We start from the raw sequence: 15,093 nt of genomic DNA on the forward strand, positions 1-15,093 counted from the left end.
AATGACCTTTGTCAAGGATAGATTTCTTTCACTTTAGGGAGCAATGACTTGTTTGGAACGTATGCTAGCTTGCGGCATTTTGATTGTCTGAGGCACTTCATGCTAATTGCATGCGATGGGATTCCGAGCTGACGTGTCTATAGGAAATACTCAGAAATTTCATCCGCAAGTGAAATGAATCAAAAGTGCCATAATATTACAAATGTAACGCAAGAATGTTGAGGTTGCGTGTGTACTTCTTGAGAAAAACATAGACTAAAGCAACAAAGACCTTAAAACCTTCCAAAATCGGCATGCTAATAGCCAAACTGCTTAGACACAGTATGCGCGTTCACTCTGCCCTTATCGTTTTACTTTTTTGTCGTGTGTCCTAGAATAGTTCTAGCTCTCCGTGGTACTCTTCAACTGTCATAACGCTAGATTATCGTTACATTTGTACAACGGAGGTACTTAATCAGTACATGGAACTTAATTAAAAAGGATACAAACGCACTGTCAGGGCAAAATGCACCTGCTAAACATTGTTAGTAGCTCACAGGGGATCAGTGCTCTTGAGGCAAACAGTAAGAAACAATAAGCCGTCAGGCTAGTTGGATATATTTCCCATCTCTGCATGCGAACCTTGAAGCATTGTACTTACCCTGTTTTCGCGAAGGTCATCCAGATATCCATAATTTGACGCGAGAACAGCACCTCTTCTTCTGTGAACTGCTTGGGGAACCTGAGTGGCACACCAAACACAAACTCCACCTCGTCGAAGTGCGCCGTGCCCAACCACTCAGGCCAGTAGCTGTTGCTGGGTCGGTGCAAGAAGTGGTAGAAATAGACGCTGTTGTTGAACTCCGAGTACACCTCGCCGTAGTAAATGGTAGGGCAAATTTGAAGATAATCGCCGATGGCCTCGATGAATGCGTTTCGAACGCTCGGGTAGTCTCGGTCCTTGATGTTTTTGAAGTAGTGGTCCCTGATGTCACGAGTACCTGTCCGGATGATGTACTGGAAAAAGAAGATGAGGTAGAACGCCGCTTCATCTTTGGTTATGTTTGGCGCTAGGCTGTTGAGGAAAATGTAAGGCAGCGTGTTTGCGACGAAGATGCTGCCTTCATCCTTGTTAACACCCAGAAGCACATCCGAGTCCTTGAAGAGTCCTTTCCTGAGAGCCTCATGCGCGTTGATTGGCATGAAGTCATCACCGTGCCGAGGGTGGTACGTCAGCACACGTTTTCCCAGGGCCTTCTCGGCCGTGCGGAAGAGCGTGTTAGCATCGATATCGCGCAGACAGCGAACTACGTCGTCTGCTGCGGCCCCATCCTGAAAGTTGTATGTGGAGTTGGCGCACTTGAAGATCTCTGCGAACTCTGTGGCCTTCTTAATTCCGTCGGCCGTGTTGTCCGGTGTGTCCCACAACGGGCTGCCACTCTGCAGGATGACGCGCTTCACCATGTTGCGGCTCATGGGCGAAATTAGGTGAAGGCCGGCAGAAACTGCGCCGGCGCTTTCGCCCATGAGCACCACATGAGCAGGATCGGCACCGAAGGATCTCGCGTTCTCGTATAGCCAGCGTAGAGCCAGATGCTGATCGTACAGCCCCATATTACCGGGGATGTCTTCGATGTCCGCGTTGAGGAACCCCAGTGCCCCTAGTCGGTAGTTCATGGACGCCACCACTACGTCACCGTAAGCTGCAAGCACACCACCATCGTAGAACTCCCAGTCAGTGGAGCCGATGTTGAAACCTCCACCGTAAATGAATACGACCATGGGTCTCAGTCTTGTAGAGCCATTTGTCGCATTGCGTCCTGTTGTGTCGGGAGACCACACGTTCAAGTGCAAGCAGTCTTCGCTTTCAGGTTTTTTGCTGGCAGCCCAATTCCAGCTGGATGCGAAAGAAATGTGGTAGCACGGTGGTCCCATCTCTTTAGCCTCCAGAACGTTGTCCCATGGTCGCACTGGCAGCGGCTTCTTAAATCTGAGCTCTCCTAGGGGCGGCGTAGCGAAGGGAATACCAAGGAAAACGTCCAGCTTGCGACCGAGCACCTCCGTTTTAAACCCCGCCACCCTGCCGGTCGTAGTATTGACGAGTGGGCGGCCGTCTTCGGTGGTCTCGGGAAACCTAGGCAACGATGTAACCGGAGTGGGCGCGGTTGTTTCTGCTTCAACTGCGATGCTTATGTCCGTGGCGCTGAGTACGTCTACGTTCGTCTCCAAGTCATTGTTGCCACCTCCTCGGCTGGGCGTGTCTGGGGAACTGCCCGCCGAAGGAACCAGATAGGCGTCGGGTAACGGGTCCTGTGGCGCCAGCAGCGATTGCGGTGGCCCCGCTCCAGTGTCTCTGTCAACGCCATCAAAAGTGTCGGACACGTCATTTACAGGCCCGATGATGGTTAGGTCTCCCTTTCGCTTCTGCGGCAGCAGAGGTGGGCTGTCCTGGCCCGGATCATTTTCGGGCCCAGAGCTAGCCAGGAGTTCGGGCGGGAGCTGAAGCACCAGGGTGGCGATGGAAATGGCGATAAGGCACACAAGCCCCAGCAGCAGGCACAGCACCCATGTCCGCATTGCGCCTTTCGGTCTCCACTCTGCGCTCGAGAGGAAAGGTGAGAGTTACGCGCGTGCGTCTTTGATGCTGATACGTGTTTTTTTTTTCTTAGCCGAGAAAGGAAAGAAGGCGTCGCTCAGGAAGGAAGCACGCTCGGCCCCCTTCCGGAAGAATCTGCGGCAAGAAAACATTAAAATGCCGGAGAGAAAGAGAGTGGGGTACCGATGTAACAGGGTCTGATTTGGGAGTCAGATAGCTGCCTTCCACTTACGTGTCTTATGTTTTGATGCAGTGCATCTGCTGTAGCGCACACCCATTCGCATTTCTATATTCCTTCCCCGTAAGTGTCGCTTTACGAAGTGCAGTAGCGCGCACAAATCGCGGCGGCATGCAACGGAAACTTAATAAAGATGCTAAAACGGTTCCTCAGCAAAGAAGAATTGGCAGAACGAGGCCGTAAACGTGCCAAAGTGCTCGAAAACGTTACGCAGCCACGCAAAAAGGTTTATTATAGGCAAATAAACCCATGCTCTCCGGCAGGTGCGAGTAGCCAGTGCCTGAGCGATCGGCGACAGCCATCTTTTATTCCTTTCGGAACGGGGCAGCCTGCGGCTATTCAGAAGAAAATTCAGTTTCGTTCTGCATATTAATGCTCTTTATCGCGTACACGTCACTTTGACGGGTGAGTTTTTGCAGTTTTGTGAAGTCGCGTGACAGGCAGGTGAAGTGGGGGCAGCCCGAAAACTTTTGACCAATAGCCGAAGGCTAATGGCGAAAAGGGGTCGAATAAAAAAAATACTATTTTTCTTTTGTTCTAGCAAATCATGCATAATCAGTGTGTACACGTAATGCCAGATGGGGAGCTGTCACGGTTTTCGTGACGTCAGATTAAGGGGGGTGGTCCAAAAACGTTTTGACCAATCGCGGAGGGCTGATTGCAGAATTGGAATAGAAAAGTTTGGAATAGCTTTACGTTATAGCGCCCAAGCTCATTCTGCGATGATGCAGTTTGATCAAAACCCCGTTGATACCTCCTTTCTGAGGAACATGCTTACCCAACATTTTGGAGAAAATACAAGCCAAGTCTAACCGACAAAAGTATCATCGTATAGCTGTACTATCACATTCGCTCGGCATATTTTTTTCGCAGCATCGAACCAACAGCCTTATGTATGCACGCAAGCAGAACGGAATTGGAAAACTATAGGCGGCACTTCTTCGACTCATGTTTTGAAACAGGGAAGCAAAAAACGTCTGCTCACTCTGGCTTTCAAGTTTTAACTTTGTGCGACATGCGTATGCCAGATACAGCCCAGCCGCTGCTTACAGCGTGCAATGTTGCACGCTATGTGTAAAAGCTTAGATGTCGCAAGCATACAAAACAAGAGTTACACCACCGCGAGCTAAGCGCACACATTATGCACATCAATTTGAGGTCGCCTCTCTTCGTGCAATGCGTGCAGAAGTTTATATTCGCCACATGTCGTGCAAAGTCGTCACGGGGCAACCATTCGTAACGAACGGTAGAGTGATTAGCGAGCATTGGCTATGCAAGCGATCAAGCTCCTACTCTCCCGCGCATAGTATACTATGCTCGCTGGTCGTATGCGTGCAAGCTCTGCTGGATGATGTAACAAATTTATATTTCCATTGGGGTTATCGGAATGCAGCGCACCGTGGCCTTGCTCCGGCAGCCACGCAATCCACGCGTGTTGCGCGCGAAGCCCGAAGCAAGGGAGAGTCGAGAGCAAACGCAGACAAGGAGGGCAGGTTGCTGGCCGACTGCCTGTGCTTGATCTGGTCAAGGACAACGAAGAAAGCAATGCGTAACCTCTTGCTTGAGTAAACGCAAAGGGGGAGTTCGCACTAAAAACATCGGAGGGACTCGGTATGTCGGCAGAGTGCTTACAGTACTACTACCCCAGATCTTCGAGAACGCACAAAAAAAAAAAAGAAGGAACTGATAAAACGCTTGCCAGAAACCTTCTTGTCACCGTGGGTGCTGCCGCCGTGCTTGCCAGGCCTTCTGCTCACAGCTTTCACACTGTAGATGGTTTAAAACGCTAGCGAACGGTGTATGTGTCCTTCTAAACTATTTAGTAGACACTAACGTACATTGAGTAATAGCTCGTTCGCAGTTTTACCGATCCTAGCCGTTCTTCAGCGACCCGTTCACGGTGTGCGGTAATAGCTTTTCTGCGGGACACAACATCTATGTTATTCGGTCGGTTAGCTACTCTGAGACATGCAACATGCATGAGTACCTGCGACCGATGATATATATATATATATATATATGTGTTCTTTCTTGCTCCATCGCATATTATCTCTGTGGTTTCCATTGTTCCTGCAAAACAATGCAATGTACACGACTTGAAACTGCCGTTCTCAGCATAATCGGTCATCATTTCGAGATTGCCCTATCATTTGAACTCGTTGAGAAAGCCAGAAGGAAAACTTAAGCACAGAAAAATTTATGCAAAGCACTTCAGTGGCTACAACGTAATACCAGTGTAAGATTATCTGCCAAATGTATCTCTGTGATGAGGTTGTAGTTATTGCGTGTAAGGAGAAGAGGCACTGATACCACAAGCGCACAAGATTGATGGCGTTACAGTCACCTTTCCATTATCACGAGCTTACGGAGCTTTGCTGTGCCACACGACATCATTTCTTTCAAGGAATGAGCTTCCTCTTTAGAGAACTGATTTGTACTGCTGGCATTGACGCTTTCCTCTGCACTATAGAAGATAAAGAAAGTTGTTTGTTTACTAAAGTGCATGCATATACGTGACAAGGAGGGTCTCATTTTCAGTATGGTGAGGAAATAATAGTTGTTCGGAACACTATAAGCGAATTCTTTATCAAGGAGACTGGGCGTCCTGTGACATAATTCTTATTGACTGGTGTAGAGACTCGCAAATATGTTTTATCCGCCCGTTACTTTCCTAGAGGACCTGTGACCTAGCGTAGAGAATGTTCACCGTTTGCCAAAATTATTGAAGTCATTTCGATAGTGCGAAGATGCACTGTTAACAAACAAATGGGAAGAGCTTCCGGTTAGGTACAAACATTCTATATCCTGTCTATTTATTCTCTCTCTTTTCTGTGATATTCTGACATATATAATGTTGAAGCACTATGGAATCCTTATCAATTCTGTAAGGACGATAAATAGAAATCTGGAAAACATTTGTAATTGTTGGATTGTTTAGGGAAGTGTTTCACCCGCCGTGGTTGCTCAAAGGCTATGGTGTTAGGTTGCTGAGCACGAGGTCGTGGGATCGAATCCCGGCCATGGCGGCCGCATTTCGATGGAGGCGAAATGCGAGAACACCCGTGTACTTAGGTTTAGGTGCACGTTAAAGATCCCCAGGTGGTCGAAATTTCCGGAGTCCTCCACTACGGCGTGCCTCATAATCAGAAAGTGGTTTCGGCACGTAAAAACCCATAATTAAGAAGAAAGGGAAGCGTTTCAGTGCGGAGAACATTGCACATATGTCCGTAGTACTTGCAGGACCATGTGGTTGAACTGCTGTGGCACCTTTGGCGCTGAAAAAAATTGTGTAAGGGGAAGACGATACTTTACTGAATACTATAGAGTTTCGTGTCAATATCGTGGCAACAGCAGCCCGTCAGGATGACTTAGAGTGAGCTATGACAAAACAAGTTGGGGCTATAGTAACATAAAGATAAAGATGTTGCGTTCGAAAAGGACAGTTTCGCTAGACTTCTTTTGTAGAGGAAGTGAACCTATGGAGACCCGTTTATTTTTATTTATACGAGCAGCCTTCGTCACTTCCATCACCATGAAGTCCTTCTATAGATTTAAGAAGTTACCGCAAAGAACGCACGGGACGAATAAAGGGGCAACACGAAGCGGTTGCTGGAGTTATATTTGGATTATATTGGGACTATTGGGGCTTCGCCCCGTGTGTTCTTTGCGGTAACTTCACAAATAATGATTCACCAACTGGCCTACACCCACACTTTTGTAAGTTCCATTCTATAGCTTCATTACTCATGGCAAGGCAAATGCATGTGTCAAGGCATCTTTTTCACGCTGCTCGAGTAAAACACAAACACATGACTGTCAAGCAGCCTGCAGCATTCCTAGCGAATGCGAGCACTCCGGATTGCCTTACTATCAAAGGTCTAAGGCTGCTTGAATGGTCCCAATTCGCGGAGAACGGCTGAGCGCCATACCTTTATTACCTTACGAAACTCGCATCAAGACAGCGATGTCGACAATGTTTACGAACCTATTGCGCCACCGGCAATCGCCATATCGAACCGGCCGCTCGTTAGGCAAGGAAGAAGGCGTGCATGCTACGAGACCAATGATTCTGCTTTACCACGCGATAAACAGGAACCGCGACGCACGCGAGGGCGGCGTTCTTTGCGGAGGTCAAGGCAGTCCACAAACAGCACAGGCACAATTGAGTCATTTATCATACACAGCCCTGTTCTAAAACTTCGCTTTTAAGATGAGGCAACTGCTTCGGAAGCAGGGGGTTGGACGCTTTCCAAGATAAGCAAGGACTCTTTCGTACAGTTTTCTTACTCCGTTGTGTACGTTTCACTTCCTACGAGCTCCCGCTGGCTTTCGGTTCATTTGCTGCGGCTCGCGTATTGTATTACGTGTCTGCGAGAAAGGTAGGTTTCCAGTCCAAGGCCAGTCACTGGCATGGGGGAATTCCGACACGTGAGAAAAAGCTTCCGTGACCATTCCAGCTGTCGATTGTATCAGTATAGTCACGGAACTGCCGAGATAAATGGCTCGAAAGGAAGAACGCAAATTGCGCCAATCACGTTGCTTCACCCCTGCGTTGCAACTTGCGATTCTCTTCGCAATAACACGCGAGCAAGTGTTACGCGCGTTTCATCATTTTGTAAAGTGACTGCTTTGAATATGTTGCCCCTAACGTGGCGCCTGCTAGTCCGATCAGGAAAAACATGTTTCTTCGATTGCAAACCTTTCCTTCGACGAAGCCGGATAAGTTATCTTTGTGTAGCTTCTCGCGGATACCTGTGAATGACAGCTTTATGTTTTCTGGAGGAAGCTTATTGACAGATTATTTTAGTACAATTAGTAACTGTGATAGAGAGAGAAGAAAACTAAAATAACTAAAGAAAGAAATGTTACCCAGAGATGATTTCGGTTGAGTTACTATACTATACTTATTGCCTGTACTATAGGCAATAAGAAGATATAGATAGAAAGAAAACTCAGATCGAGGAAGAGCTTGAAGCGCACACGCAAACTATGGGTAGCATGCTCTCAAGTTGTACGTTACGGCACGTGACTGACCACTGCATTGAGCTGAAATCTATATTCCGCCGATATACTCAATATCCTACCGCCTTTAATATCAATGTTGTCCTTGTGCGGGCGCTGATATACGGTGTTTTTCCGTTCAGGGGAGTACCACTCAGAAGACTGGCCTTTATACGAAGTTCATTTCTCGGCAAGACGTCGCGATGCCGAGTTTATTGGTGCAGTGAATCTGTTCCATGATTACATGATGAAGACATTTCTTGGCACTACGTTTCAGCTAATACATCACTAGCTGAAACAAGAAAGAGTCGACACATGAAAAACCAATACAATTGCGAATGATTATGGCCTAATTAGGAACTCAACAACGGGTGGCTCTGAAAGTGACATCCTAGCTTTTCAGAAAAATTGCCAAGAAAGGAATTCTTCCGAATGCAAAAAATAAACCTAGCTGACACATTAATATTTTCTCCCTGATAGGCTTCGCTGAAGCAATGACCTGTAAGTACAGTCGTGTAGGATTTTTGAAAGCGCAAGGATAAGGAAAGCACTGCTGACATCGCGGAAACATATAATTCTACCTGGAAGCAGTTATTGATCGTCACAGGTCAGTTAGAGGAAAAGCATAAAGAAGGCAGCTTGCATTTCCGCGTCATAAGCATGCTTCATATGCGTCGTCCGTGCTGTGCGTTCTGTCCATCTTGCTTCATGTCTTAGTTGATAAGATGCCCCCCCCCCCCCCCGTCATGTATATAAATAACCTAATGACAACTTCTAAAGAACTGTTTACAGGCAAATAATTTTTTTTCTTCATAACTGGAACGACGATTGCTCACAAATACAAGACTAATGTGAAGGAAGAGTCTCAAAATCCAATGTACATACCTGAAGCTATTTGTTCTTTCATTCAAGAATGCAAACGACCGCACTGAGACTTAAGGCCGGGCAAAGAGCCCTGTCCATCTGTTCGGACGTGCACACTACAGAGAAACACAAACACTCAGACGTCCCACGGAACAACGCTTGACTCTCCAACCACGCCCTGGCGTGATCTAGTGACCCACGAACTGCAATCATGGCACGGTGAATGGACTGACAGCTCATAGTGAGCATTCTCCGAACATAATCTCTGTGATTCTAAAGAATGAAGCTGAAAAAAAAACTAAAACATAAACGCAAATACCGAAGCAATCACTAGGGCACTTGGACTGTTCAATTGTTGGCAGCCCCTCAGAAGAACGGTTGGCGCGTTGAGGTGCTTCCGGGTTCTCAGTATTGACATTTATGGGCGGCCGCGTCTGTTGACAATGCAACGAAGGCATTGACAAATGTTCCTCCCGCAGTCGTTTCTTCACAAACAAAGCTACTGTCGCGGAAGGCAGCTATCGGCTGCACACTCACGTTTGATAGAAACTGTGGCAATAAGTGCTTTGTTCTGCCCGAGTCGACATTGTTCCGTCGGTAAATCAAACAAGAGAAGGCAGCCAGACTTTCAGTTTTCTCGCAGCTATTCCCGCGAGTATGCGTCATTCTAATTCACTTTCGTGCGAACGTTTGCAGTTTTGTTGTCGTGTTTTATGCTTCTACTCGGCAAGTCTCGATTGGAATATTCGGAATGGACGCAGACAGCGTGATATAAGAACACGTGAAAAATACTCGCGAGGATGACGCGTTGCCTCCGTGCACGTGAGGTTGTCCCCTGATGCGTCATCTATGCGCTTTATTGGAGTTTGTTTCTTTTCAAGGATTGGCTTTCTGGTGCTGAAAAATGCCGACTGGCATGAGTCGAAATACAATAACAGGCAGCGCAAGAAGTACGTGCAAATGTCCTGCTGCGCTCACGCAAGTTTCAGTGGCCAAAGAACAGCAGTGTTCATCATGCTGTGCACTAGTTGAAGAAAAATTGATGAGAGAGTGGTGGGGACAAACGACATCGGCACACAGAAGGTAATGCATTGTCAGGATTCGGTGACCAGCTGTGATGTCTATTACGAGATCACGAGCTATCGCCAGTGTTAAAGATCACGTGTGTTCCCACACATCCATCCTTCTGTCCTTTCTTTTCATTTGGTCAAATTACGTCTTTGATGATGTTAAAGATATCCTAAGGAATATTTGCTTCAGTAAACTTTAGGCCCACACTTTGTCTGATTGTCTTTCTGTCAACATACTAAGTAATGAAATTTTAACAGAAATAAAACGATGGCTAAGTGCGGCGTTGCTTCAGTTCCTGAGACATGTTGATATTATCAGGAAAATTACCTAAGAATACTTTAAAGCTAAATAAACGAGGAATATTCTACACTCCATGATCTGCAGGACATGCGGGCGGCAGCTAGACCTTCATTGGATTAGCATAAAACTGTTACTGAAAATCACAATGGGCGAAATAGTAAAATATTGACAGTGGTAACAATGTAGACTACTAAACTTGTTTACAGTGGAATTCCCGTGCTGTAGGGTTAGCTCGTTGCAGATGCTCCGATTGGGTCACAGCTGGAAGTTTGGTAGAAAACTGTTCTTTTTTTTTTTTTTGGTGCAGACTGGAACGAATTAGAAACTTTGATCCGGGAAAGTTAAGATACAATTTCGTTTGAATGAGATATATGCATAGATGGGAAGCAGCATGATGGAGGGTGTTTACAGTTAACTTGCAAAGACGGTTTCAATGGAAGAATGAGGCGCAGACAGAAACAAATCAGCTTGCGATCATGCGAGGGCATCAAGAGAACAGACGCGAAATCGAACTTACGGAACTCCTTAGCGAAGCGAGACAGTATATACGAAACGATTAGCCGCGGACAGCGAGCCAGGGAAAACAGGAAGCTTTCCGTTTCAAGTCTTTCTTTCACGAACAGCACATAACCGACAGAGAGACGTAGGACCCGGTCGTCGCATCGCTACTCACCGACACTGCACCGTCTGCTGCATGCGTATCCGACGTCGTGTTCACGTCCCGGCAAAACCAGCACACACTGGCCTGTTAGAGTGCGCGCACGTGTACACGACTTCTTGCTCGGTGGTAACAATCCGCCTGGTCGCCGCCCTCTGTGAGAGGAAAGTCTAGGCAGCCACTGCGGTCACGCCACGCCGGTTGTTGCCCGCTCGACTGCGCATGTGCGCGGCTAAGGAAATGACCAGGCAATTAAAGTTAACCTGTACCTCGTTTCCATGTACTGCCGCGGAAGGCAGAAGAAGCCGGAAAGGCGGGCAGTCCTGGCACTGCACGGCGAACACATTCCAAACACAACGTCTAGCCGCTGTAATGCCGACATTATTGCTCGAGAGGTGAAGCCGCGTTAGGCAAAATGTTGCTGGTAGTACTTGCTCTCATGGCGACGCGTTTTCGGAGTTAATTTTGCAGCAAGAGCGAAGGGCATTCGGCAGCTTACTTTTCACGAAAAACCTCGAGCTTCTTGAGTCTTAGAATCGTCATAATCACGAATGCCTTGTGGCAGAGCTGCCAATGATCTTCAATCACCCTGTCTTGCGTCAACTGACTTCATCCTGTGCTTAATTCGTTTCCTTTTGTGTGTGTTTTGCTGATATTGTTACGTAAATGATGCTTCATTTTTTTTTTCGGACTCGCTGCCAATACGATGTGTGCTCGCAAATCGTGCTGAGCTCCTCAAAGAGAGAGCCAAAAAGTACACAGTGACATTTTAGCTCTGATATATCTAATGGCGCTGAATGTTTTGTTAAAGTGGAACTTTTCTATCCACCTGATTGTGCCATAAAACTACTAGGAAAACTGAACCGGATTCTTGAGAAACAGAGTGCCGCATTTATAGTAAAATTATTCCTGGTCCAGGGAACGAACTTGAGACCACCACGTGTCTGGGGCAGTTGCACTCTCAACAGAGCCAAACAGGAAGCTATCAGCTGGCAGTCTGGTGTAGATGTGATCGACGTATCTCCAACTTGCGCATTTCCGCGGAAAACATTCGGTAGACAAGGTTTGAGATCACACCCTGCATCCGCGGTAGCCCACTAGTTAAGCATTTCTGGCGGTGTGGAACTATATGGGAGCGTACCTGCTACCCTACACGTCACTGCAGATCCCCGCCCTCTACTGAAAGAGACGTAAGAAAGAAAGAAAAGAAATAAAAGAAAGAAACAAAAGAAACAAAAGAAAGAAAGAAATAAAGAAAGAAAGAAAGAAATCCCTGGCTTCACCTCTCATTCATCAACTACGACAAAATTTGCACGGCAGACAGGCTTTCTTTAAAACGGAAGAGTCGTGAATGTACTCCTCGAAGCTCCTGCTCCTTTTCCTACCGAATACACAAACGTGTTGCTACTCGCATCTTGAGTACCCGCTCTCTACGGCAAGTCTTTAATTTCCATTAAGATTTCTCTATCTCTCTCTGTTTATGCTAAGCTGGTGCGCCCTCTTTGACTGGTACCGTTAAATGCCATAAAACTTAAGCGCAGCTTCAATGCTCGTCACGACGAATGTGCGCTTATTTAACACAGGAAACTTTAGACGAGAGGAAAGTAACGTGACAGTGCTGCTCTGCACAGCTGCGACGAAGCTTACAGTTCCGCTTCCGGGAGTGTGGAAACGAATGACGGGCAGCCGTCCTTCGGCGCTTGGACGACCCGGAGCAGTGCACCACCGCCTACCGGAAGGAAGATATCCGATCTTCGTGCACACAAAGGAAGCGTAACCAGCAGGCTCTCTCCATACACAAGCGGGTCCACGTGTGTGCGAGCGCGTGCCTCACGCTGGTTTGCTCTGGCGCCTTTTGTTTCGCTGCTTGTCAGTCGTCACTTTGCTCGTCCCCTCTGTTGGAACCGACACGTCAGAGCACAGACGGTTACGAGCTGTGAACAACTTATACACACACACACACTCTCTCTCTCTCTTTAGTTTCTTTTTTTATTTGCCCGTTCTCAAAATGGTCGTAAAAATGTGTTGCTCGAACAGCGTCTCGAGCGCGCTGTTCAGATCTCTCGGCGTTTAGTGAGCAAGGAGGTGCAAGCTTGCCCTACTGGAAGAACGGTGTTCATGATGCCAGGAGTCAATATGTTTTGAACCTAGAATATGTTTGATGTTTTTGGACATAGCAAGAGTGTTCTGTTCTTCTCGTACTCCGCGTTTCAAAGAAAAAGGGCGTGCATTCACTGGAGATGGTGCACATTCCCCACATATTCGATTGAAATTTCTTTATTTTGAATAATATTTCTCAACCCACCCACTGGGCTCTTGTACTTATTCATTTTTTTTTTTTGCAGCGGAGTTCTGCCTTTCGTCATGTAGAACGTCCCGCGCTGTAGTCAGAAGCACATTACCACCCCCTATTTCGCAACGACGTCGCAGTGAAATTCGACGTCGTTAAGAGGTGGGATGCACAGAAGAATTCATACACTCGTTTACACTCTTGTTGACAAAAAATTGTGCAGGTCAAGCCCACTTGTTGGAATCTGAGAAGCGAAGCTTTCGTGAAACGGTTAAAAAAAATCACACACGCACACACGCACACACGCACGTATTGTCATGCTCTAATAACACTCCGTTCACGTGCGAAGCTACACTCGCGCCTATAAATCGCAGCTCTATGGAAAACCCCCTAGCATCTTGTTTTTCACGCAACATGAACGCAGTATGCGTACGAAGCGGATATGGGCGCCTTGTCCGACTTGCGTGATCTGACTCGCAGCTTCGGTGGCCGCGCGCGAAACGACTCGACACCGAGCGACCGCCCCCGTTTTGCCGTATCGCGCGACTTGCATTCCATTCTCCGTCACATGAGCGCCATTTCTATTGCCTCTCTCGCCGCGCATGTTGCCCTCGCCATCCCCGTATATGAGCTGCGACCCAGGCGCATACGACGAGTAGGAAGCGCGATCTCAATTTCCGAAAATTTTATTTTGTCATGTATTTCCTTTGTTTGTTTCTGCAAGCACTTTCGCGTGCGCTTGGGTACTGAGAGAAGCGGAAGTTCTTATTAAAAAGGAGTACGGAATGCAGAATTAATAATGAAGCACCAAGTCATTGTAATGCGCGGCTTGGCATCTAAGTTCCCATTAATGCGTAGGCGGCTAGAGACACAAATACAGCGAATATGGGGGCACTCTTACATCAAAAGATTGAAGCTGTGTGCGAAGCGGTCTTCCCGGAAGCATTTAGGATTACCGCCGAGAGGCAAACACAGCATAAGAAGGTGACGCAATAGGAAAGAATTTACGTTTCTGGTTGTTCCCGATCAAAAGGCTCACACAGAAATACAGGTTGCCATAGTCAAGGCGGGATGTTACGTATCGTAGTTGCAGCGTGTGAACGAGGTTGTTGATCCATCAATTGAGCAGCTTATTTAACGCTAACGACAGTACGGGCGCTAGAACGTTCAGCTATTCCAAAATTTTCTATACCAATTCTGCAATTAGCCCTCCGCGATTGGTGAAAAACTTTTTTGGACCGCTCCCACTTCAGCTCTGTCTCATGCGACGTCACGAAAGCCGTGATAGCTCCCAATCTGCCATGACATGTGCCCGCTGATTATGCATGATTGGACCGAACAAAAGTGAAATAATAATTTCTGATTCGACGCCTTTTCGCCATTAGCCCTCTGCTATTGCTCAAAAGGTTTGAGGCTGTACCCACTTCACCTGTCTGCCACTCGACGTCACGAAACCGCGAAAACTCATTGCATCAAAGTGACGTGTACGCGTTAAAGATGCGTTAATATTCCGAACAAAACAGGATTTTTTTTTCTGAATAGCCGGAGACTGCCCCGTTTTGAAAGAAATCGAGGATGACTGCCGCCGATCGCTCAGGCACTGGCTACTGCACCTGCCGGAGAGTATGGGTTTATTTGCGTATAACAAAATTTATCGAGTCCTGTCAGCACGTATGCGACATCGCTCTGCCAGCTCTTCATTGCTGAGGATCCGTTTTAGCGGCCTTTTTAACTGTCCGTTACATGTCGCCGGGATTTTAGACAAGTCACGGCAAGCTAAGTAAGGGAAAGCGGACCAATCGCAGAAGCCGGCACCTCCCTCTTCGTCCGGTCATCTTTTTTCAGTGCGCTGGCCCGGCCCCATCCAATCCCTTTCCACTTGATGTGCTCTTCGCCTCTTGTCAGCCAATCAAATAACAAAAACCCCTCAATGTAGGCAAACGTATTCGTTTTTAAAGCAAACAAAAGTGACCTCCTGTAAACGAGTAGAGCGTTTGATTGGGCGGTTCAGTCAACGTTACGGGTCACCGCCTGTTGATTACGTCGGCGGTTACGTAAGTTTGACGTCAGAAGATTGGAATAAAAACATATTGGAA

The 15,093-nt window shown here is 47.2% G+C and overlaps 1 protein-coding gene across 1 annotated transcript in view; it reads right to left on the reverse strand.

The window, feature by feature from the left end:
- LOC142583486 (uncharacterized) overlaps positions 1-2,567 on the reverse strand; it is a 53,719-nt gene extending 51,152 nt beyond the window's left edge. Inside the window, exon 1 of the mRNA XM_075693974.1 lies at positions 641-2,567. Within this exon, the coding sequence (XP_075550089.1) occupies positions 641-2,556 (1,916 nt within the window). The 5' untranslated portion in view covers positions 2,557-2,567. The remainder of the gene's footprint in view (positions 1-640) is intronic.
- Between the last annotated feature and the right edge of the window lie 12,526 nt (positions 2,568-15,093).

Source organism: Dermacentor variabilis, chromosome 5, assembly GCF_050947875.1.
Source record: "Dermacentor variabilis isolate Ectoservices chromosome 5, ASM5094787v1, whole genome shotgun sequence".
Lineage (NCBI taxonomy): Eukaryota > Metazoa > Arthropoda > Arachnida > Ixodida > Ixodidae > Dermacentor > Dermacentor variabilis.